Source organism: Tripterygium wilfordii, chromosome 22, assembly GCF_013401445.1.
Source record: "Tripterygium wilfordii isolate XIE 37 chromosome 22, ASM1340144v1, whole genome shotgun sequence".
Lineage (NCBI taxonomy): Eukaryota > Viridiplantae > Streptophyta > Magnoliopsida > Celastrales > Celastraceae > Tripterygium > Tripterygium wilfordii.
The window spans coordinates 7434920-7459355 of NC_052253.1; the positions used below are offsets into that span (position 1 = coordinate 7434920).

General features: G+C 35.1%; 1 protein-coding gene across 4 annotated transcripts; it reads right to left on the bottom strand.

Annotated features, from left to right (window-relative positions):
* Positions 1-10378: 10378 nt before the first annotated feature.
* Positions 10379-16036, bottom strand: LOC119991704 (transcription initiation factor TFIID subunit 9-like). 4 transcript variants are annotated; one of them, XM_038838113.1, is made up of 5 exons: positions 15739-16036; positions 15436-15593; positions 14524-14555; positions 13007-13275; positions 10379-10791 (listed from the first exon to the last, which is right to left on the bottom strand). In XM_038838113.1, the coding sequence occupies exons 4-5, from the start codon at positions 13259-13261 to the stop codon at positions 10534-10536; spliced, it is 513 nt and encodes a 170-aa protein (XP_038694041.1). In that variant the 5' UTR covers positions 13262-13275; positions 14524-14555; positions 15436-15593; positions 15739-16036; the 3' UTR covers positions 10379-10533. The 4 variants fall into 4 exon arrangements, with proteins under 4 accessions (XP_038694041.1, XP_038694042.1, XP_038694040.1 ...); XM_038838114.1 differs by lacking the exon at positions 15436-15593 and having other exon boundaries at positions 13007-13268; XM_038838112.1 differs by lacking the exon at positions 15436-15593.
* Between the last annotated feature and the right edge of the window lie 8400 nt (positions 16037-24436).

Consider the following 24436-nt stretch of genomic DNA (forward strand, 5'->3'; position numbering starts at 1 on the left):
CGAATATATATACTACTAATGGTGCTCACGCCTCTATCATTGGCAAAGGCTGAGTATCCCTGTCTGATTCCCTTACTTTGAATATTGTTCTTGTGGTTCCTTCCTTTTCACACAACTTGTTATCTGTCAGGCAAATTACCACAATGTTTTGTTACATTTTGGTCTAATTCTTGCATCTTTCAGGACATTCTGACTCGGTGGATTCTTGGTTATGGAGTTAGAAGGGGCAAGCCATATTATTTGGAACTTACATCTGGAGGAGCAAATAAGTTGGGGCAGGCAAATCTTACTGGAAGTACTAACTCAGATAAAGAAGCCATCTGGTGATGGCATCGTAGACTAGGCCACATATCATTCAGTTATCTTAAGCAGTTGAGACCGCATTTGTTTTCCAAGATTAGTGATGTTAAATTTCAATGTAGTAATTGTGAATTGGCTAAAAGTCAGCGTATTTCATATTTACCAAGTCTTCATAAAAGTTTTGATCCGTTTATGGTTATTCACTCAGAAGTTTAGGGGCCAAACCGAGTTCCTTCTCTTTCTGCTGCAAGTTATTTTGTTATTTTTATTGATGAGTGTACTCGTATAACATGGATATCTCTTCTTAAAAGTGAGAGTGATGTAAAAAATGTTTTTCAGCAGTTTCATGGCATGGTGACCACTCAATATCATAAAACAATTGGGGTCCTCCAATCAGACAATGGCGGGGATTATATCAACACCTTGCTTAGTCAATTCTTGAATCTTCATGGGATTCGCCACCAAACTTCATGCTCAAACACTCCAACCTCATTGAAAGAAAGAATCGTCAAATCATGGAAGTTTTTCGTGCCTCTCTTTTTGGGATGATGCCAAAGGAATACTGGGGTGAAGTAGTATATTCTTTGTATGGGAAATGTATCATTGTTGACTTAGAATCTCCACGATTGTAGGAACAAAATTAGGTTAGAGAATATTGTTGATTGATTTGTATTACTGTATTTATGAGTGTCATTGTAAGTATGTATAATAGTCTTCTCCATGAAATAAAAAGGTTAAGCCGTTAATCATATTCTTCGTATTATTGCAATTCAACAGTAAAAACAAAATGGCTATGATACATGAAAAAGTGTAATGAAGGAGAGACACACGTCAAAACACATTTTTTTTGCCATCAAAATTCAAACGCAATCTTGCTTGACGGGGTCTCTCCTAAGTAAATCAAATTCTAGGCTTAATTTTCTAAGCTATTTTAATCCAAGTCTTCTTCCCTATGTAATTATAACCTTATTTTTGTGTGTATAGACATAAGATATTAGACATTGCTAACATACATGTATGGACTTAGATCAGTATTTAGTATTTAATTCTAATTTAATTTTATACATATAGAATTTCGGTTTCACTACACATCCATAATTTTAGTGTCCATAAAGATACATAATGACATGGCTTGCCATGTAATACGTTGACTGTGCTATTTCAAATTTTAAATTTCAAATAATCTTAAATTAAAACCTAGTCTTATCTCTTATCATTTCAAATTTCTTTTTCTCTCCTCCCTCCTCTCTGTCCCTCTCCACAAGATGCTCCTATAGTCAAAATCAGGTTTCTTCCTCCGACAAACATTTTGGTCAGATCTTGATTGAAAATGATAGCCCTCTTTCTGGTGAGTCGTTTGGTACCAACGGTGTGATGAATCATCATCGAATACGGCCGAATCGAGCTAGTTTTTTTGACGGTACCCAAAACTTCACGACGTGATTCTAGTTAACTGAACAGTCATTGGAGGCTGAGCTTGATTGGGTTCCACTTCTGGTCAACTGGGTGGTTCTTTTGGAGGAGGTTGTGGTGGCCGGAACGATGACCGAATGACGAAATTGCCATTTTTGGCCGTGGGGAAACTATTGATGATGTATATCTCTTGTTCTTCTTTAGTTTTTCCTAAACAGTTGTGTCCACACATACTTCAGTATGGCAGAGTAAAATCATTTCATTCTCATTTGCTAATTAAAATCACCAGTGGTTTATCACACTGTCAATGTAATAAACCACTGGTGATTAACCTTGACATTGTTTACTAATTAAGCTTGGCAGTAGCTCATTAAACATTGAATATGACTAGTTACATTGTCAATGTAATAAGCCACTGGTGCTTCATTGGTCTTTTTTCATATCTCGAACTTAAGGTCTATGATTTTTCGTACTTCCTTGGTTGTTAAAATTCGCCTATTTCCAACCAGGGGTGGAATAAAACCAAGTTTAAATCAAATCTCCAATGAAATAAACATGTTGAAATATGACGAATGTGTGACAAAAATCTAGATTTTTTTGGAGTAGGTCTGTATCTCAAGACATTCTCACACCTGGTTCGAGTAGAGAGAAAGTACATGAAACCAAGTTGGGGTGAGAGAAGAGATAGAATAAAGTGAGAAAAGAGATAGAAGAAAGAGAGAAGAAAATGACAAAAATAAAACCCTACGAAGCTATGAGAGAAAGAGGCAAGAGAGAGTGTGACTTTTTCCATTTTTTTAATAGATATTAGATAGCATGCTGACTGAGTTATCCACCTAGATTATAGAAAATTATGGATCTCAAAATTATTGTAAAACCCTAGATTTTGGAGGGATCTAGTTGAATTAAATTTTAAAATTTGGAGAGATTGAAAATTTGGTTACGAGGGCTTGAATGTAATGGAATAAAAATGAAGAGGGTCGAAAGATAATTGATTGAAACTTTAGGGTTAAAAATAGAAATTAAAAAATTAAAAAAATATATATAAAAAGAAATTCTTTTCCTCGCTCCACGGTACTCTCTCTTTGAAAACCTAAAAAAAAAAGAGGGCAGTAGCTCCTCTCACCGTCCCTTCACTCTCTCCCAAGCACCAAGAACCTCAAGCCTCACAATAGACCTAGACCCCAACCCGTTTTCCACTAGACGAACCTTAGTTGCACCTCATTGTTTATTGAGTACACCACACTCTAAATAAACCTTAGTTAACATTAAGACAATTATGAGTTCACCCCTTTTTCTTCATTTTTCCACCTGCACCCCGGAGCTCCGGCGAGCATCTCCTTCCACCTTATTAACATCAACAACTTGGGTTTTCTGTGCAGCTTTCATTTTGGGTACCCAAATGGTTAATCTGCATAAAATTTTGATCTGTAAGGAGAAGATCTTCAACACCCACAAAAATGTTGAACCCTATGTCCCTATGGAGGAGGAGAGATCAAAACAGGGGTTACTTCTCTAGCAATTTCAAGCAACCAAAGATTTGCAAGAAAAGATTCGATCCAAACCCATCTGTGGAGGAGGAGATCTCTCGGTGATGAACCAGTAAAAGGTGAACCAGAGATCTCTTCGCCGCTTCCACTTTTCCTTGTTGTCCTTATTGTATTTGTCTCAAGGAGTGAAAAACGATCACCATTCTTCTCCATCTCTTGCTGTATCTAATAATATTTGATTGGATTTCCGCTTTAGGATGAAAAAAAACATATGATTTAGATGCGTGGATGAAGCTGAGTACTGGAGTTGGATATGGCAAGCAAGTGAGAAGGTATGCCCTGGCAAATTGTGTCCCAAAGATCGGCTGTTAGGCGGGAGTGTGTATAGATGAGAGTTTTTTTGTTGATTTTGGGGTGTATAGATGAGAGTTTTTTGTTGATTTTGGCATCTATACTATGCAAATATAGCTTTCTTACGCAATATCAACTCTTAATCAACTCAAAATGGGATGAACTTATATGTAAAATATGCATAAATATATGTATATATTTGGCACATCAATTATCTATTAATTATACATTAGAAAGTACAAAAATAACACTAAAAATAAAAAATTTATAAAATATGATATATAATAATTGTCACATATCTTCTTGTTTCAACCATGAGAATGATTTTTTATAACTAGAGGGTCTAAAATAAAAATTCAGGGGGGTCTTTTATGTAAATTAATATATAACTAGGGGTATAAAAAAATTTTGAGGGGGTCAACTACCCCCCCTTAGGCAAGGGTAGCTTCGCCCCTGATCCTAGTAACTTGGATCCATGGGCTTGCTTGCAAGCGGCAAACAAGGAGACACCCTTGTGATCGATGAGACGCAGTAAACATTTAGATTTTTGTGCACTGCTATTGAGGTAGGGGTTCTCACATTATTGGCCTCTAGTGCCCGATATTTTATCGCTTCTTATAGTTATGTGAATTGTTCCTCTCTTGACTATTCGTTGCTATTTTTTCATTGATTGTTTCGTGTTCCATTCTTGGAAATCGTGATCGTTAACCTCCATTCGTTGATTCGTAGTAGTGCACTCGTACTAAAATCATCCTTTCGACATGTAGTTAGGAGTGCATTGATTTCAAAATTTGATCTTAGGTTTGATTAGAATTCTTCGTAGAGTCTTGCATAATATTTTTAGAAAATAAATATTTCTCTAAACTAGTTTTGAATCATTTTAAGTGCATGGATAGTTTATTGAAAATTTATGCATCATATTGTTTGATTGTTGGAGACTTGTCGTGTGGTTGATGGTTGGCCTAGTGGGCCATGTGGTGGATTTTTGGCCTAGTTGGCCGTGTTGATGTTGATTAGCCTAGTGGGTTGTGTTATTGTTGGATGGCCTAGTGGGCCGTGTTGTTGCTTGATGGCTTAGTGGGCCTGTTATTGATGGATGGCGTAGTGCGCCTTTGTTATCGTTGGATGACCTAGTGGGTCTCGTTACTGAAGAGCCTAGTGGGCTTTGTTGCAATTGTCGGCCTAGTGGGCCTTGTTATTGTTGGATGGTGTAGTGCGCCTTTGTTATTGATGCATGGCCTAGTGGGCCTTGTTTTCTTGAATAGCCTAGTGGGCTTGATTGTGATTTTTGGCCTAGTGGGCACTTTTGTGGTGGAAGTTGGTTGGACGTTTGATGTAGTAGTGAGAACATATTGATGTATATATGTGCATTAGTAGTAGTATGGTTGTGTGTGACCTTGGCATTGAAAATTTTTTTGTCTTTGTTTCTATAGCTTTTCTTCTTAGGTAGATTCTTTCTACATCTGTATTACTCGATTGTTTGTTAGGTTCACTCAGCTCCAAACTTCGTTTTCGTTTGTTTCGGTATTTGTTTCTCATTGTTCATTTTTGTTCGTTTGCTTGCTGCTCGCTCGAATATATGTCCCATATGTATTTGGGATCCGGTCGGGAACTTATCCCTAATGAGCTTTATATAGCTCACCCTCTCTTTTGTTTCCCACTTTCAGGTGAGTTCGTAGATGGCGACCAGTTTTTGGCGACGTGGACACGATACACCATGGATACTGAGATTGTGGGTTATGGATAGTGTTCATTAGATTGTTGTCGTTTGAGCTTTTGCATATTTAATTTGTTTGGCTTTTTTGAATATTTCTACTATTTGTATTAATAATAATGCACTTTGAGGATTTTGACAAAAAAATTGATAGTCGAGGGTAGTTTAGAAATTTCGCAGACCCCCTCCGGGATAGGTCATTATGATTATGGACACATCATTTTCAATAGAATTTTTCTCCTATGTGAACTTGTTTTGTTAACCAAGTTTGTGAACTTCATCTACAGCCACTGGATCAGATCAACAGCTACAGATGAGGTCCACCTTTTAACCCGAAATAACCCAAATCAGGTTAACCTTCCCTTGAGTTCTTCTTCCGTTCTTCACGATTGTCCCTCACTGAAAGGACTAGGGAGGAGAACTCGTGAGAGACAATCGTGAAGAATGGAAGAAGAACTAAAGGGTAGGTTAGCCCGATTTGGGTTATTTCGGGTTAAAAGGTGGACCTCATCTGCAGTTGTTAATCTGATCCAATCATTGTAGATGAAGTTCACAAACTTGGTTAACAAAACAAGCTCACATAGGAGAAAAATTATATTTATTTATTTATTTATATGTGATTGTATATATTCTATAGTACAAAAAATGTACTTTATGAGGAGTTGTTTTAGGAAAAGATGAATTATATTAATGAGAACAACTGTCAGAAACATATATAAAAAAATAGAGGAGGCACCGCACGCCTCTAGACACGCTAGCATCGACTCAGACATACGCCCCAAGAATTCTAAAGCTTTGCGACTCTGCTACATTTTGTTGGAGCTTACAACAACTTGTAGTTAACTCCCTGAACTTGACCCTAATATCATCCAGAATAAAGTTGTAGGAAGCTAACCATGAGTTGCTCGTTGAAATGTTGACACAATCTCAATGGCATCTCCTTCCAACTAATAATGGGTAAAATTATGATCAGCTGCAAGTTGAACTCCAAAATGGAAAGCTAAAGCTTCGATAGTCACCAATCCCCCTGAGGAAGGAACTTGCATATAACTCACGGCACAAACATGACCCAAATGATTACGAATAATAGTACCAACTCCCACCCAAGACTCATCAACGCGTCATGACCCATCAACATTCATTTTGACCACTCCTACGGGAGGACATGGTCAGCTTGTATAATTTTAGAGCGGTTGGATTGATTTTCAACGCTAACAGAAAGTTGTGAAACAAACTAAGTTTAAAGTTGTGTAATATGCTATGAGGTGTTTGATGAACTAAAAGTTGACGCTGGTGGAAAAGCTATTGAATAAATTGTGTAGTGTTTGGTAAATTAACAAATAATTCACTTATTTTTTTTATATAATTCGTATTAATAAGTTCCAGTATTTTATTAACATTAATAAATAAAAATGCTCATTTTTCAATTTAAAATTTTAAATATTACAAATATTATTTAATGATTTTTTATTAAAAATAATTTGAAGTATAAATATAAATATTTCTAAAATTATAAATTATTTGTTTATGTAATAAGAAATAAAAAAAATGTTAAGTAGAATATTAATATAAATTTAAGTAAAATTAATAAAGAAATGTTAAGTAAAATAATAATAATAATCTTTTTTAAGTAAAATTAATAAAGAAATGTTAATAAGAAATGTGGAGAAATTAAGAAATTAAGATTAATTTTGTTTTTATAGAAAGAAATTCAGAGTTTCTTTCTGTATGCGGATCTGTTGGCATTGCCCACTTGTTTGGTGGAGACTGGAGCGAACCTGCTTGCAATTCCGCCCCACCAAACACACTTTGAGAGTAGTGATTCACGTTTAGTAGTAGTAAGACTAAGGAAATAAGAAGCTTGGAACTCTAGGATAAGCCGTATGAATGACCTGCAGAGGAAGCCAAGAAGAATCTCCATGTATAATTCAATTTCTCGCCAACCAAATATGATAAAGAGTACTAACAAACATGGTCAGATCATTTGATGGAAGAAGAACCAATATGCGATTAATTCATGATTGGACAGTGACTAAACGCGAGGAAGTCTCAATATTAGCTAACCGATGATGATATTCCATTTAATCACACAATCTCGAAATAGATGCAATGTAATTTCAATCTCCAAAACACATAAGCAACAAAAACGATATAACTGAACACTGCATGTCTAGATCGGATGACCAAAGCTATAGTAACCCCAAATACCTAGTGTCAATATGAAAATCATACATCTGTTGCGATCGAATAGAGGATTGCAATTCAACAGCTACATTTCGATTAACAAAACAAAGAAATTTCAAATTAATACATTGACCTGATTTCGTTCATAGAACCACAAATAAACTGATTATTTATTTTGCCTCCACATGGTTGCTCAACAAAGTAAACGGCTATCATCAGTAAATAGTAAGTGTGAAATCCTAGGAGTTCCATGGCACACACGAAGACCATGAAGACGCTCATTAACCAGAGAATGTTGCACCATATATGAGAAGCCCCCTGCACAAAATAGAACATGTACGGAGAGAGAGGATCCCCTTGCATCAAGAGGGCTTGACATACTTTCTTTTTTAATAAAAAAATTTTTATTCAAGCACCAAGGAGGTGCAACCCAAACAGATTCCAAGGGGGACATATTTAGATTATCAAAAATACTCCCAGAGAAAGAAGAGCCCCACAACCTAAGACACTCAAACCAGCCGTCTATGAATGAGTTTATGGAGGATGACTGGTTGTCGAAAATTTTTTTGTTCCTTTCCAACCAAAGCATCCACATTATAGACATTGGTATCAATTGAATGAACTTTCTATGCTTTTTAGCCATGCCTGTAGCCATCCAAGCCATCAATTCCTTGTCCATTGAAGCACTAGGCACCCAAGAAAGGCCCAACATCCTCAGAGCATTGTCCCAAATTTTGGCAGACCATGGACAGTGCAATAGGAGATGGTTAATTAATTTCATATCTACTTTACAGAGGCAGCATCTATTCACCAGTATAAAACCTCTCCTTTGCAGATTGTCCAAAGTTAGAATTCTACTCCAGATGACCTCCTAGCAAAAGAGAGCACATTTAGGGAGAGCTTTAGACTTCCAAAGCCACATTTAAGGAAAATGAGAGTCCCAGGTGCAGCTTATCTCTTAGAAGTTCTTTGTAAAAGGAACTCACAGAGAAAAGAATGTTTTTGAAGCCTTCCAGCATATTTTGTCATCAATAGTAAGGCTAATTTTTAAATTATAAATACTGCTCTAGAACATTGTGAACATATCGACTTCCCAATCTTGTGCCTCACGGATAAAGTTGATATTTCAGGAGGTGCCTCCAGCATACGGTTGAACTAGTTGGCTTATGGAAGCCTCCTTCATGCAAGCTAAAGTGTAAAGGTTAGGAAAAGAATTTTTGAAAGAAGTATCGTCTGCCCAAAGGTCATTCGAAAAATTGATTGAGTTGCCTCTACCAGCTTGGAAGTGAGTTAGACCAAACCAATCATCCCAACCTTTCCTTATTGTCCTCCACATACTGCAGCCATATGGAGCATTGTTCTACTTTGTAGGCCATCCATTGATGTCCGTGCCATACTTGGAAACAATAACTTTCCTCCACAAGTGATCTTTATTGATGGAAAATCTCCATAGCCATTTGCCCAATAGCGCCTTGTTAAAAATGACCAAGCATTTGATTCCAAGGCCTCCAACCTCTTTTGGGAGCTTGACACACTTCCAATTCATCAAGTGAATCTTCCTATTTTCCACAGTATCACCCCACAAAAATCTGTACATAATTGATTCTATTCTCCCTCCCTACAATAAAGGAAGGGATGGGAAGAGTAGACATCATCTACACAAGAAGATTAGACAGTGTGCTTTTAATGAGAGTTAGCCTCCCAGCTTTCGAAAGGCAATTTCTCCTCCAACCAGAGAGTTTTCTATCAAAATTTGCAAGCAGAGGATTCCATATATTTTTGTCTTTGTATTTAGCCCTCAAGGGAAGCCCAAGATAACTTGAGGGCATACTGCTAACTCATCATCCTAGAACACCAGCAAAAGTCTCAACATTCACAGTATTCACAGTATTTCCCAAGAGAATGATCTTGCTTTTGGTCAAATTAACCCTTAGGCCTGAGATAGCTTCAAAGCCTAACAAGAAGATGGCATGAAGGTTGGGAACTTGCTCCACACTACCTGCACAAAAACAAAGAGTATCATTCGAATACAAAAGGTTGGAAATTGAGACTACATCCGTTCTACCATTGATCGTGGCCCCATCAAGCAATCCATGTTAGACTGCGCTATCCATCATACAGCTTAGGATGTCCATACCAAGAATGAATAAAAAGGGTGATAAGGGGTCACCCTATCTAACCCCTATGGAGGAGTGGAAAAAATTTATTGCAGTACCATGAACAATAATAGAGAAGGAGCATAGTTCAAACATTTCTTGATCCAGGAGATCCACTTAGCCCCAAAGCCTTCTCTCAAGAAATTTGAGAAGAAAACTCCAATTCATATTGTCAAAAGCTTTCTCCATATCAAGCTTGCACATGAGACCAGATAAATTGGATTTTGAGTAATGATCAACAATCTCAGTTGCTATAAGGGAAGCATTAAGAGGGCTTAACATTCCCTTGGACCTCCCCATTTAGAACAAATGAGAAGGTCACCGAAGAAATGCAAGTCATAATTAATTCAATCCACAAAACCCACGAGCTTCATTATGTCAGAGGAATTCCCATCCTACTCTGTCATAAGTTTTCTATGCTAAGATGCAGTTTCAGAGCCATATATCCTTCCCTTTGTCTCTGAAGACCCCTCATAAAAGGAATACACTCAGAAAGCCACCAGGGTGTTGTCACTTATCAGACAGCCAGGGACAAAGTGATTTGATTTTCAGAAATAATGTGGAAGAACGGTCTTTAATTTAAGCGGTTGCATGGACATTTAGATATGATTCTATAGACTTTCATTTCACGAGCTGATTGGCCTGAACTGGGACACATTTTTCAGGACCACTGAACCTTCGGGATAAGAAGGATTAGTGTTATCACATCAAAAGGTACTCACAACAAAATCCACTCCTCAGTTAGCTTTCAAACAAACAAATAAACAGTATTCCCAGCCAAACGTACTTTATATTGATATTGTAATAAATGGAAATGTCTCAACATAATCCTTCAGCAGTCAGCTCCTTCCCCGCCAAACTTCTTCATTCATTATACACTTCCTATTCACAGTTGATCACAATAAATAGTACGTACAAAGCAACATCACTTTGGATGTTTCGCAAGGGGAAATGATACTCTTTGTTTAGGCACGTCTGTATTCTGTTCCTGGATGGGGTTAGGATCACCACTTTCCTCATCCTCCATTTCTTCTGCTGCCTGGGTCGATTCCTTCTTTGGAAAAGCAAGTTGATAGTTTTGGCTGATCAATGTATCCTTTTCAGGTGGGAGTGGAATACCAGGCCCTGCTAGTGTCTTTGGTAATGGGATTTTATTCCTATTTCTTGCCAGCTCCAGTAGAACCTGAAAAATATTACCAAAGCTTTTAGATTAGTAATCAGCAGCGAAAGGATAAACACATGGACAAATCAACTTTTTCCACACTATAGGAGTTCCAAGGCATATAGAAATAGAATAAATGCCAAATACTGTCGGAGTCGAAGTCTATATTTATGCACTTCTATTGTACTTAGTTAATCCATCTTAGCTTTTACCACATTAATTTTTATCAAGCTCTTTCATTAGTTGTTCTTGCCTATATTACTTTTCCAGCCATTTTCCCTTTTTATCTTAGATTGGTGCAGCCCATAGCCATAATTCTATTAACCACAGCTGGCCACTGCAGGTAATATAAAGTGCCTTGTCTTTCACAAGAAGGTAATGCACAAGTAATTTATTGAGAAGTGAGTCAAACCGTTTGACCAAGGAAAATACAAACAAGGATACCATTAGAGGCTTAGAGCATGGCTCATTTGTCAAGGTGGTACAAGCTAGAGAGGACAAGGCCATAACATTTACGAGGTGACAACATGAGAACATCATATCAAGGCTGACGATACAAAAGAGAAAAAAAATGCCAACTTTTGCCTGGCAGAGAAATTATAAAGCAGAAGCAAAATTGGGTAGGCAAAAAGTCTACAGCTTAAGTTGCATTTCAAGGAAAGGAGAAGTTCAAATAAAATCTCAGTCTAAGTTGTGAGCCGCAGGCCAGTTGTCACACATGGTTGGGTATAAATAATGGGAATAAATTTGCACATCAGATAAATAAATATTTAGTCACTTCGTGCTATTACATGTAGTCTAAGCCTCTTTCAATCAAATGATAGCCTCAAATTAATCCCTGATTTGTTCAAAGTTGTCAAGAGGTCGGAATGCCAACGGGTAAGATGAGTCCCACTAAATATTAATCTAGACCCTAAGTGGACATGACATTAATGCTAAGATTAAGGAGGAATATATATGACTCGTGCTTAGCTAAAAAAAATGATACATATTGTCCCTTACACAATTACCCTGTCGAAAATAGTTTGCTTCAAAATCGCAAAGTACTTCAGGGTATTCCAACTGCAATTTCACGAGGCCTAAGTAACAATTAGTGAATTGCCAGCAAAAGTCTTAAGACTAGGAGGCTGAACTGGTCCTAATTATTACCGATGCCTAAAACTGTAAGAGTCTTACCCAGATAAATTAATAAATCAATCAACTAATAAGGCTCTGCCCATGAACCTCAAGAAGAAAAAGCAAAAAACATCAACAATAATATTTATGCGACAGCACGAAGAAAAAACTCTCTAATAATTCAAGGCACACAGGCATTATTCCAAATGAATATTAGAAAATAACTCAAAGGAAGCATATTTTCTATATAACAAACACATTTACTTCACAATCCCGCAACCTCTCGTACATAACTGCAAAATCATCACTAATGAAACACTCAAATCTCAATAAAGGCAGTCAATCCCCTATAATTAAACAACCAAATAAGAAACTCAGGAATGGATCGTATATGCATAAAAGAATTCTGTTGGGGCAGGGGGGAAGTCTGGAGATATAGTACAAGTCAACCTAAAGCAGACTCTAGAAAAAGGAGGGCTGGGTCTGAAATCATTATAATCTTTCACCAAAGCTCTTCGTAACGGCAGCACTGCAGATTGACAAGAGAGGAAACCTTTTAAGGGAAACAATATTATCTTAGATATGGGAATGGGACAGATGATAGTTGTTGGATAACATAGGAGGAGAGGCTTATGGAGATTGCCTCTGGTAAAATAGTAAGCAGTATTTTGTCCATACTTCTTTCACAGTTGGAAAAGGTGAAAAACTCCTTTTGGAAGAGTATTTGTTTGGTTCTAGCCCCCTGCATATTCAGTTTTGTTCTTTATAATGAGAAGACTAGAAATACAAATGTGGGACATAGCTTGACAATGGGTACTGGCGGATTTCTTTGAATATTCTCTTAAATCAAAATGCCATCTTTTCAGTACCATTTATAAAAGGCACCAAACCCCTCATCAAGAGATCGGCTGAATACATTGTACCATTTTTATAGCTTAATGGGAATTCCCACTAGATCTCCTGCCCTCAGGGGCAAGGGTGGCTATTTGAACTAGTGGTGCTCCTCAACCAGTTGTCTTTCAAAGCAACTATTGATTCTGTATTTGGACAATCAAACAGAAACTTAACATCAATAGGAATGATATTGCACTAATATTGCTCAGAATCCCAGATACATTACCTCCCTAGGTGGGGGTTGCGAGAAGCTGAAATTGACTCTAGATTGAATAGCAAGCTTGACATCATCGCAATCAATAGCGGCCTTGCCAGCATGCTCTGAGTACACTTGGGAATCTGTCAGGACGTCAACAACATAACGATACCACAGCTCCAGAAACTGGTGTATTACATGTGGCTCATAGTCCTCAACCCCCATCGACTGCAGAAGGGATTTTACAATCTTTGCATCTCTAGGCAAATCTTCTCCTTCCGCCATTTCTTCACTGGATCCTTCATCGCCAATCAATAGACAAACAGCAGAGTTGTATAAGATGAAACACACAACATAAACGCTTTAATATTTTATTAAAAAAAGCAGACTCCAATTTATTCACTCAAGAAAACACAATCAACTTTCAATCTACAGTAAATAAAATCACAGTCATAAAAACTAGATTGGTTCTCTTAGTTAAAAATAGGAGCCACAATAGTGTGCAAAAGTTATATAGTAGACGAAAATAGGAGAATTCCCTTAGCCTTAGGTGAAATCATATCATCAATGCAATAGAGTATGGTAGTGAAAACGTAAGATCGGATCGGAATCAGAGAAGGGGTGTAAAATCGGAATCGCAAAATCAAATCGTAAAATCGTGAGATTTTAAATACTATGTAAAAATAAGCATAATTTTCAATAGTCAATACCAAGACATGTCACAACAATAACATAATGCAATAATAATTAGATGACGTCATACATGCCCAAAGTTCTAATAATAGTTGAATTGAAGTTGACATGGTAATAATTGAATTGAAAACCAAGGAAAGACCCGCCTACAAGAACAAACCAGAATACAAATTACAAGAAAAGGACAGCAGACAGATCAAATATAGCACAGTCAAGAACAAATATAGCACAATACTATAATAGCAGACCGCAAGACACAAGAGAGAGAACAAGTACAGCAAAGACTATCGATTTGTACAATAAGTCAGAATAGCAAGACAGAAGCGTGCAAGAACAGCAGGAGTGCAACTGCATAAGAGAGAAGAGAGAGTGCAAGGACAACGCATAACACGAAGTCACCACTCCCAGTCGAAGTCACCAGCCATACATTTGAATCGATTGCAGAGTCAAGAACAGCTCCAGAACCAGTCGATCAAAGTATTTTAGGGTTAGCTCACAGTTTTGGCTGTGCAAGTGTCGCGAACACGATCGGAGTAAGAGGGTTAGCTACTTAGCTCATAGTATTTGGATGTATAAGTGTCACGACCCGCACAGGGTGGGGTGTGAAGGTTAACATGTAACATTACATTTAAATCATTCGTACAGATAGACAAAATAGATCATAGGGAAAGTCACACTTTACGAGAAAATGCATTCAAATGTTTGCATAATTAATTCGGGAAAAAAACTCATAAACAATTAGACAAAGATAAATCAGCATAAACAAATCAAACCAAATTATCTTTTCTTAACAAAGCAAACAGAGTCTCTCCTAATAAAATAAAATATTCATGGACTCCTACACCTCCTCATACCTGCAGTGGCCCCTCCTCAAATTTATCCCGACCTGGAGAGAATAGAATTCAGGAGTGAGTATAAAACTTAGTAGGAAAAAAATTTAAGAAGTGAAGGAATACCATACATGTAGGTTTGAACAATCATCCTACTGTGACTCAGAATTTCATGAACCAACAAGCAACCAGTATGGACACTAATACTTAATAAAATATCAAGACATGTACACTAAATTCTCAGTAAACAGAAAGGTAAGACTTTACACAATTATATATAATATCTATATAAACGTACACTACAGATAGAGAGCCATTGCTCCCACACTTTGTATTACAAACAAAACTTCACTGGCCAAGTGTATTATTTACACATAAGGTCAACACAAGGTACACAGACCGAAGTCATACACATCGCACTTAGGAGGATCCATTTAAGGAATTTGTACTCTCGACAATAAGGATATCTGGACACCTAACAAAGATGGGTTGTATGCCCAATCTTAACTTGTGACCAAGTACCACTACAACACAATAGACTCACCAAAACAACACTGATACTTATAAGAATTTAAGTATAAAGTCCAACAACACTTGACAATAATCGAACCAAAACCACACATTAGAGCTTTGCAAAATTTAACAATAAAGGTCCACTTGCATAATTTACAACATCCAATTCGGTATGAACATACAAGATTTTGGGTAATCATTCCTGAACGCATAAGTATGTATAAAGATCTAAATATAAATAAACCTCCAGTCTTCACAAATCATACTACCTGACCTTATAAATATAGATTACTAGGATTTCTTTTCCCAACGAAAATAAGGACATTGAGTTCATCTACACATCACACACCATGAAAGAAAATTTGAATTTAGAGTCCAAAGAAAGACTTTGAGTACCGAAAGTTTTAGTAGAAAGCGACATACATCAATTGATGGAGGTAATGCCAATCTCCAGTACTTGACACCCCAAAATCAAAGACGCCAATAAAGAAATGGTAATAGTCTCCTACCTCTTATGCAACAAGCTAAAATCCAACATCAAAGTTGAGCAATAAGCTCCACGTACTATCCAATGTGCCAACCTATTTAAGAAAATAATATACTATGGTTCAATTTATCAAGCCTAGCACAAATATAACAAAACCCCCAAATTGGATCAAGAACCCTAAAAATCAATCTTCACTAAATCCTAATCAAAACATAATTACAATGTTATAGAACTCTTACCCAAGTGTCAAGTGGACAAAAATAGAGTTTTTAGTGCCAAATCCTCCTTTGTTGCAAACCCAAGAAAGATCGAGACAGGAGGTTTAAATCTCTTGATTTATGAAACAAAAAGGAAGCAAATCAAGTATGTGTGTAGAACTAGGCGGCTTGGTGGCTGGACGATTGGCCGAAAGTGCTGGTCGGAGGTGGCGGCCGGTGAAGGGCTGGAGTGATAGTGGGGGCTACTCTTGTGAAGAAGACAAGGGGATGCAAGAAACAATAAGAGATTAGAGAGAGCAAATCGTGTAGACTCATTCCACGATTTTGCTTCTGATTTTTTTTTTTTTATTATTTTTTCAAAAGACTATTATGCCATTTATTTTTAGGGATTTACAATCTTGCCACTTAGATTTTTAAACTTTACTAGGAATACACTTCACCTTTTTTTTTCCTCTCAAATTTGCAAAACATATTTGATTTTGAATTTGTTTAGCCTACTAACAACCTGTTTGTACCAAAACTAAGGGCTAGTTTGGTAGAGCATTTGTAAAGTAGCAGATATATCAGCAGAAATGGTGATGGCAGAAATGCTGGACAATTTTAGTAGCAGATATGCTGTTTGAATGCTGGGTAGGTGTTTGGTTGAACTTTTACTGTTAACATTTGTGTTGTGTAGTATATTGGATAAATTACATGCAGGGATAGCATACATTTTAGTTGTATACGTTATATCCAAACATACAAATTAATTCATAAAATTAATATAATGAATTTAAATTAATTAAAGTAATAATAAGTTATAAATAAATTAATCAATTATCTATTTTATTTTATTTTATTTATTTATTTATTTAATAAATTCAGGGTTAATTAATTATTTATTTGACAAGCTCAGAGTTATAATAGGAACATGAATATTTAATGGGGACAAAATAGTAAAGAACCATGCAAATGCTATAAATTTGGAGCATTGTAAAAAGTAGTAGAAATGCTACTGAAATTGTCTCGACTTACGTGCATGAAAAAAGATATTTGGATGGTTTGGAACATTTATACTAACAAGTAGTATAAATACTACTAAAAAAGCTCCACCAAACGGGGCCTAAGTGCCCGTCTGGCACACCATTTTAATGGACAATATATTATAGTTGTGTACCAAACAACAATATTGAGACTCAAATTCCAAGACTATTTTTGAACCATTTTGAGACAATTTTCAAATTGTTCTTGAATGGACAATTGTGAAACCATTTTGGCATAATTTCACATGAAATTACCAATTTATCCTCATTTGATTGTTGAACTGACAAATTTATCCTCAAATTGCACAATTCCCCAAACTCCCACTGTATCTTCCTCAAGCACAGCACAGCACTTCTTCTTCTCTCCATTGTTTATTTATTCTTTAAATAAAATTTCTTTAAATAACTCTTTAATTGTTATGTTTATTTATTTTTTAACAATTGAGAAGAAGTTGAGAGAAAATCGCAGAGAATAAGAGAAGTAGAAAGTAGGTGGGAGAAGGAAGACGACGACGACGTTTTATTTGAGTTTTTTTTTTTAATTTTTCTTTTTCTGTTAGAGTTAGAAATAATAGTGAAAGAAAACAAATAAATCGTAAGCTTCATATTTTAAAAATATCTAACTTTTATTTTTATTTTATTAAATTAATTTTTTATTATTATTATAAATTGTTTCCTATTGATTTTCCTATTTATTTAAATCTGTAACAATGTAAATGCATAATACCTCTACACGTAATTTGCACAACAATTATAATACCATATATGCTACCAGCAAAAGTTACACCAAACACCTACCAGCATTTCTGAAACCATTAATGCTACCATTTATTATAACCATTTATTATCTACAACATATGCTACTATCAAAATTGTGCAACAAACGGACCCTAAGTCCTTACAAGTCAGTTGACATGTGGCAAAGAGGGACCCACAATGCACAAAAAGCGATCAATTGCTTGATGACACGTGGCAGAGGCAATGAGATTTTTATACTAATAGGTGTTCATTTTTGTAGGTTTTTGATTGATTGCTGGCTGCTACCTTGAAATTCAAGAATTTGTTCCCAAAAATCAGGGTTATCCGAAATCAGTTATCCAATGCATAAGGAGTCTTAGTCCTAACATATAAATTCTTCTCAAATGTGGTTTGTTGGATTCTGATCGAGATTTTAGCAAGATAACATCAAGGAGGGACCTGGAGAAATAAAATTATGTTAGTTGAACAACCCGATTTCCTCTCAAACACATTTCCAGCTAAAACACATCTCCACGCAGCTCAAACCACTTTCGTCTTGCACCACTCAGAAGGATTCATTTTCACCATGAAGCCTGAAAACTCGCGAAGAAGAGGCTTCCACGACATCAAAGAGACTATTTCCTCCATAAAGAAGCAGTACGACTAGAAGGAAATTGTCATCATTCCTACATTCAAGAGAAAGTTCTAGTTATAAGACCCACTAATCTAGTCACTTCAGTAAACAGCAAAAGAGCAGTTGTGCCACGATTTTCATGACATCCTATGACACATCCAAGAAGAAAAACAGAAGAAGTGTTCATCTCTAAGCACTATAAAAGAAGAAGAGAAAGAAACAACAACTACCCTACGTCAAACATAGACCTAGCGTCTTCAATCATTTATTTGCTTTCTTAGGCATGACTCTACGCCAACTAGAACTTAGATTTAATTTTTCAAAAGCCCCCGCAGCAATGTTTTAGTTTAAGCTTGTAAAGCACACTTACATCTCAGGATATATCCCATTTCAATGAAGATCTTAATGCATTCTCGCAATGCGTTGTTTTTCATTTCATTCCAATAGGAGCTTTTTTCGTTCCAGTGATTAGTCTTTTGTTTTTCTTACTTTTTTCTAGATTGACACTCTAGGCATTCTATGTCCTTTTCCCGACAAGGCAAATCTCGAGCCAACAACTTGTGAGGTCTCCTGTCCAGAGCAAAAGACGATAAACACAACCATTTAAATTATCCTTTGTCACTATGTAAACTCTAATTTAATAATTTAATGATTATCCTTTATCACTATTAAATTATAATATAAATATAATTTATTACTATACAAATCATAAATTCATAATTTTAAATTAAGATAATCATACAATATATTAAAGTAGAAGACACTTATACATTTATACTTTTTTTCTTCCTAAAGTTACAATATAACATTGAAATATTTTTAAACTAAAGATATAGTGGAAAATAAGATATAACAGAAAATATTAACCAACATAATTTTTTTTAATATATTTAAAAAGATTGTGATAACAAACATTTTATGTTTTCAGATATATATACATGTATTTAAAATATTGTGATAACTAATCTAGGCCTGGAGCTTTGCTTCTTTTATTGTCACAGCTTAATGAGCAGGCCAAACTTTCCATGACAAGAAAAGCCTAGACTTTGTCTGACTTTTGCCGTGTTAATTAAACCTGAGCCACCCTTTGATCATGTTGGATATCTTTTGATTTGTTGTGGAATTGCTGATTTTAGCTGGTGTATATAGTATTGCATTAAGTGGTTAGTACTTTTGATGATATTTGTTCGTTCCTTAACTGTCATTATTTATGTTCTTTTAATGACGATTATGTTTCATATATGGACATGATTATTTAGGCTTTTTTTTTTTTTTTCGCTTTCTGGATTTACAGAAGTAAGAGGACAAGGAGATGTTGGTGGCCCATTGAAATTTGGTGGTAGAGGGTTCCCTAGCTAGCCGATGGAAGGTTTTGCTACTAGCAATTCTCAATGTAATTGATTGATAAATACGATCAATTAGGGTCATGTCCGCGCTTTGCGCGGTATGTAATTTTACTTTTTAATTATATTGCAGCATGAATGTAGTGTTCGTTTTCAATCTCCGTCTATAAATTTGAACAAATTTAGGTTTGTGGATGGAAGCGGCATGTAATTTTTCTTTTTAATTATATTGCGGCATAAATGTGTAAGGAAATTGAAAACCTATCAAATGTGTGGTTGTTTAGCCGTTTGATTATCTCATCTTGATTTTGAAAATGAAACTTGCAATGCTCAATGGGAGCACCATCATACCCCGATAGCTCTTTGAAGGAAGAAATGGGTTAAAAATTTATTGATACGTCTCTCGATACAAGCTTGTCTGCATTATCACTACCAACGACCTTGAAATTTATTGTGAAACATTTCGACCTAACGCTTATGAATTTTTTCTTGGATTTGTGTTCCCTACATAACTGAAGTTGTAAATTAATGCATCAAAAAAAAAGACACAAACAACAATATGTTAGACAACCAATAAGTGTTTTATGTTTAATAAAATAAACAATAGCAATACCAAAAGATGTGGAATGAATTTAACGACAAAATAGAATAGTCTAACATGAGAGATACAAGCTACCCTTCAACTCATCGGAGAGCAAGATACACGAAGTAAAAAGATAGAGACCATTAACAACATAAAAAGCTCAATTCAGACCCATCACAGTAAGGAAAACCAGGAGCAATCATTTAATAAACAGTTTATGGGAAACTAATTCCATAAAGTGAAACAATACCTACTGGAACTTCTTGTTGACACAAGTGGAGCAAATGTGCTGGATTATCAGCCATAATGATATGTTTTATGAGAAAGAATAAGTTCAAGTGTTTTGAAAGTTGAAAAGAACACAAAGATTTGCTAATTTATATAGGATAAACAATCATCACAATTAATAAATATTTTGTATTAAACATCATAAATTGAAACAAATAGAAATAACCAACCTCTGAGAATTTAATGGAAGACCTTCTCTTGCATTTCTTCCTAGTTGCACTACTTTTGAGAATTTAATAGTTACAAATGGGGTTGGTCTATCAAACATGGAAGACATGAATAAAATAGCCAAAAACATGAAAGACATTAAATAGAACGTATTTTATGTTTTGATAAACGTATTTTATGAAAATATGGAAGACATGAGTGAGAATGTGTATGGAATAATGGCCCAATTAATGGATTTAATTATATAGTAACGGTTTAGCAATTAAGTGTGATAAGAAAAATAAAATCAACATTAATGAAATGAGTGAGGTTGTGTATGGAATAATGGCCCAATTAATGGATTAAATTATATGGTAACCGTTTAGTAATTAAGTGTCAAAGGAAAACAAAATCACTTTAATGACACAAATCAATTGATAAATTGAAATAGGAAAGAAATTGTTAGATTGGAATCATTCTTTAACGGTTATGCAAATGAGCCATTGGTTGAGTGGCAATGACTTTGCATGTCCTTGACTGAGGTCATGGGTTCTAGTCTCACCTCCTCCGAATATTTATAAGGAGGTGTGTGGGCTTAGTCTGCCCCTGCGTGGGCTTGATAGTCTGCCCCTGCGTGGGCTTGATTTGTGCCTCCTGCGTGGGGCCTATTGACACATGTACTTTCATAAGCTTGATCTGGTGGTGTGTCGTATATTGTATTTGTACTTGTATTCAAAAAAAAATTAATAATTAATATATGTTATTTGTGTGTTTGTGTATAACTTGAATAAATATAAATTAATCCACTTGGCAATTATAGAGTTTGCCTAAAAGCTAATGTGACTGCACCAAAATCATTCTCTTATTCAGTAATCATACTATGTATATGATTTATAGATTCGTTATACAATGTCTTTTATGTATAATAATTAATCAGTTGCGATTTTAGGGTTTTTAGCTTATTTGTTTATTTTGTCTTTCTACTTTGGTTGCGGCAATAGTGGAGACCATGTCAGTGGGGGATCCTCCATCCATGAAATTCACATAGACTAGAGAAACTTTCTCAAGGTTGAACACCAAGAGGCACTACTCTGATGGAACTCATGTTTGTGCCCATAATGCATTAATTTGTTTGTTTTTCTTTGATATGTTATGTTTGGTTTTTAATAGCGATTTTGCAGGCCTGCAGTTATAATATATATTTCATGTTCTTTATCTAATCCAAGCAGCATTTCTGCTATGGTATTTCATGTTATTGCTTTCATTTGCTTCATACAAAGTATCAACCTCCTCCTCCTGGAAATATTTTCCTAACTTTGTGGTGTTTGGAGATAAGAAAACAAGATTTATAATAAGTCAACTCAAAATAAGGAGTTGTAAGATGGAAAGCAACTTCCCTTATTATCCTTGGGATGTTGTTTTCCCCACAACAATAAACTGATTGTTAAACTAATTTTTTTTGCTAAAAATATACATGGAAGGCTTTTTAAGGTGAATTAAAAAAATTGTATCTTTTATATATAATACTGCATATATATATATATACATATAACAAGACATTAAATTAACACATTTTTTTCTCAATGTCACGTGAGACCCCAAGGAACTTTTAGGTCAATTAAAATTGTACCTCATGTATATAATAAGACATTAAAATTATACATCTTATATATATATGAAAAATATTAATTATAAATTATTACTTTTAACAAGTTATATTACTGTCATTGTGAATATATTCTATTAGAGAATGTACTGAGCATATACTTATGTACACCGACCATTTATAGTTATATACACATCCACATATATAGTGAAATGAAGTAATATTGGATGTGTTTGTATATAAAAAGCATAAAAGAAGTTGGATTATTCTGTATTTTGTTGGATTATTGTCTCAAAATAGAATTTAATATTTAGCGTCTTATATTTGCTATGTATTGACACTTATATCATCACAAAAAAATAAAAATGTTGTACCTCAAATTTATGTTTTCCACCAAACAAACAATAGAAAACATTAACAATTTTTTTGTCCAAACACTAGAAACTAGTTGTTTTTCCATGATAATTATTTCCTTGAGGTATATTTTCCATGAGATGTTAAACGGAGCATGCAAGTTGTCTATTATACAACTAGAAAATACGGGACTATGAAGGAGCTTATCTGCAATAATTTCAAAAAGATACTACATGTTTACAAATCCCTTGATTTTGTATAATCTGAACTAATTTAAGATTGTTTAGAAGGTGAAGGATCAGATGATAACAAGTTATTTGTTGTAGGGTGAAAAGGATGACAAATCATTGCAGTATGTGCTGATGACCCAAAGTTCCGCTATTACACGGACCTCAAGGTACTTTCCTCACATCGTCTGGCTGAAGCATCGATCAGTTGACATGAACCCTAATGACTTTGTTCCTTATATGCTATTTGGATGATTTTCCAGGTGATTTCTCATTAAAATCAATAAACATTTGATTAAAAAGTAAATATTTATGTGTGTATGATAAATATTAGTACTAAGATTGTCACAATTTTATATTTTTTACCCTTAAATATTATTATGTCTTATATTTCTTCGTCGCACGAGCTTTCGGCACCTACAGGTTATTGGAGTATTGTTGTTGTGTGCAAGTCGCATTATAGATATCTATCATAGACATTCTAATTCCTTGGTGGTTGGGAAATATAAGAACAATAAGAGTGTGTTTGGATTGAGGGATTTGGAGGGAAGGGAAGGGGAGAGAAGGGAAGCGGAGGGGAGGGGAGGGAAGAGAGGGGAAAGAACAATAGTTTTTCCTTTCTCATGTTTGGATAAATAAAAAATAATGAAAAAAAAGGTTTAATTTGCTAATTTATCCTTATTTTTTATGTTAAGAGTATTATTACAAGGGTAAAATAGGTTTTTAATATATTTATAATCTAGTAACTCCCCTACAAATGACTTCATTTAGGGGACGAAGAATTTTGACAAAAATGTAACGAAATCTTCCTTCCAAATCCCTCCTCTTAATTTTTTTTAAACTATCCAAACAAAGAAATTGTAAGAAAACTCTATTTCCATTCTCTTCCATTCCCTCTAAATCCCTCAATCTAAACACACTCAATATGATTACATTTATTAGAATGACATAAACCCTTTAATGAAAATTAAAAATGAATATATATATATATATATATATATATTTAAATATTGATTTAGAAAATACTAAGTTTACACAATAATTCTCTAAAGAAAAAAAAGTAGAGTTTACGCCCCAAAAAAAACTTTGCAAAGAAAGAATTATTTCATTGAAAAATCATAGAAGATGGAATATGATGAGTTGCAAAAGGATCCTACGGTGAGCGTTCCTTCAGAGATGATGGAGAAGGGAAGTGCCAAAAATTAGGCTTCTTGGCTGCATTGTTTGCATTTTTCTGCATTTGGTGGTTGCACTTCCATTTTTGTTGTTCTAGGAGGTAGTGCCCTTGATGAATCTTTTAAATTAGGTCTCAGGTTCGTTAACATCTAATCCACTACTCCTGCTGAAGTAGAGTCTGGTCCTATTTTCACTCAATCCATCCCATGTCCCCTAGCTTGAACAAAAACCCTCCCAAGACTTCCCAGAATGTTAAGCAAAAAACTGAGGAATACCCTCTTACAAGAGCCTTGAGAACCAGAGAGAAGGAGAGTGATCAATATTGTGGAGGAAGGTACATTTATGTGCACGATTTGCCTCTGATTGTGGGTTTTGTTTATGTGTGTAAACTTAACAATTTCCTATCCAACATTTTACAAGTAAATAACATTTTAGTCTATTCATTAAATTTTTGATGTAAACTTAAAATGTTGGAATAAGTGGTGTAAACTTAGTAATTTAATGGTGTGCAAATAAAATTTCTCTTATAAGAAATGTAAAGAGAATCACTTCTATTTCCATCTTAATTTTGAATTTTTGATAATTGGCTAATTTTAAAAGT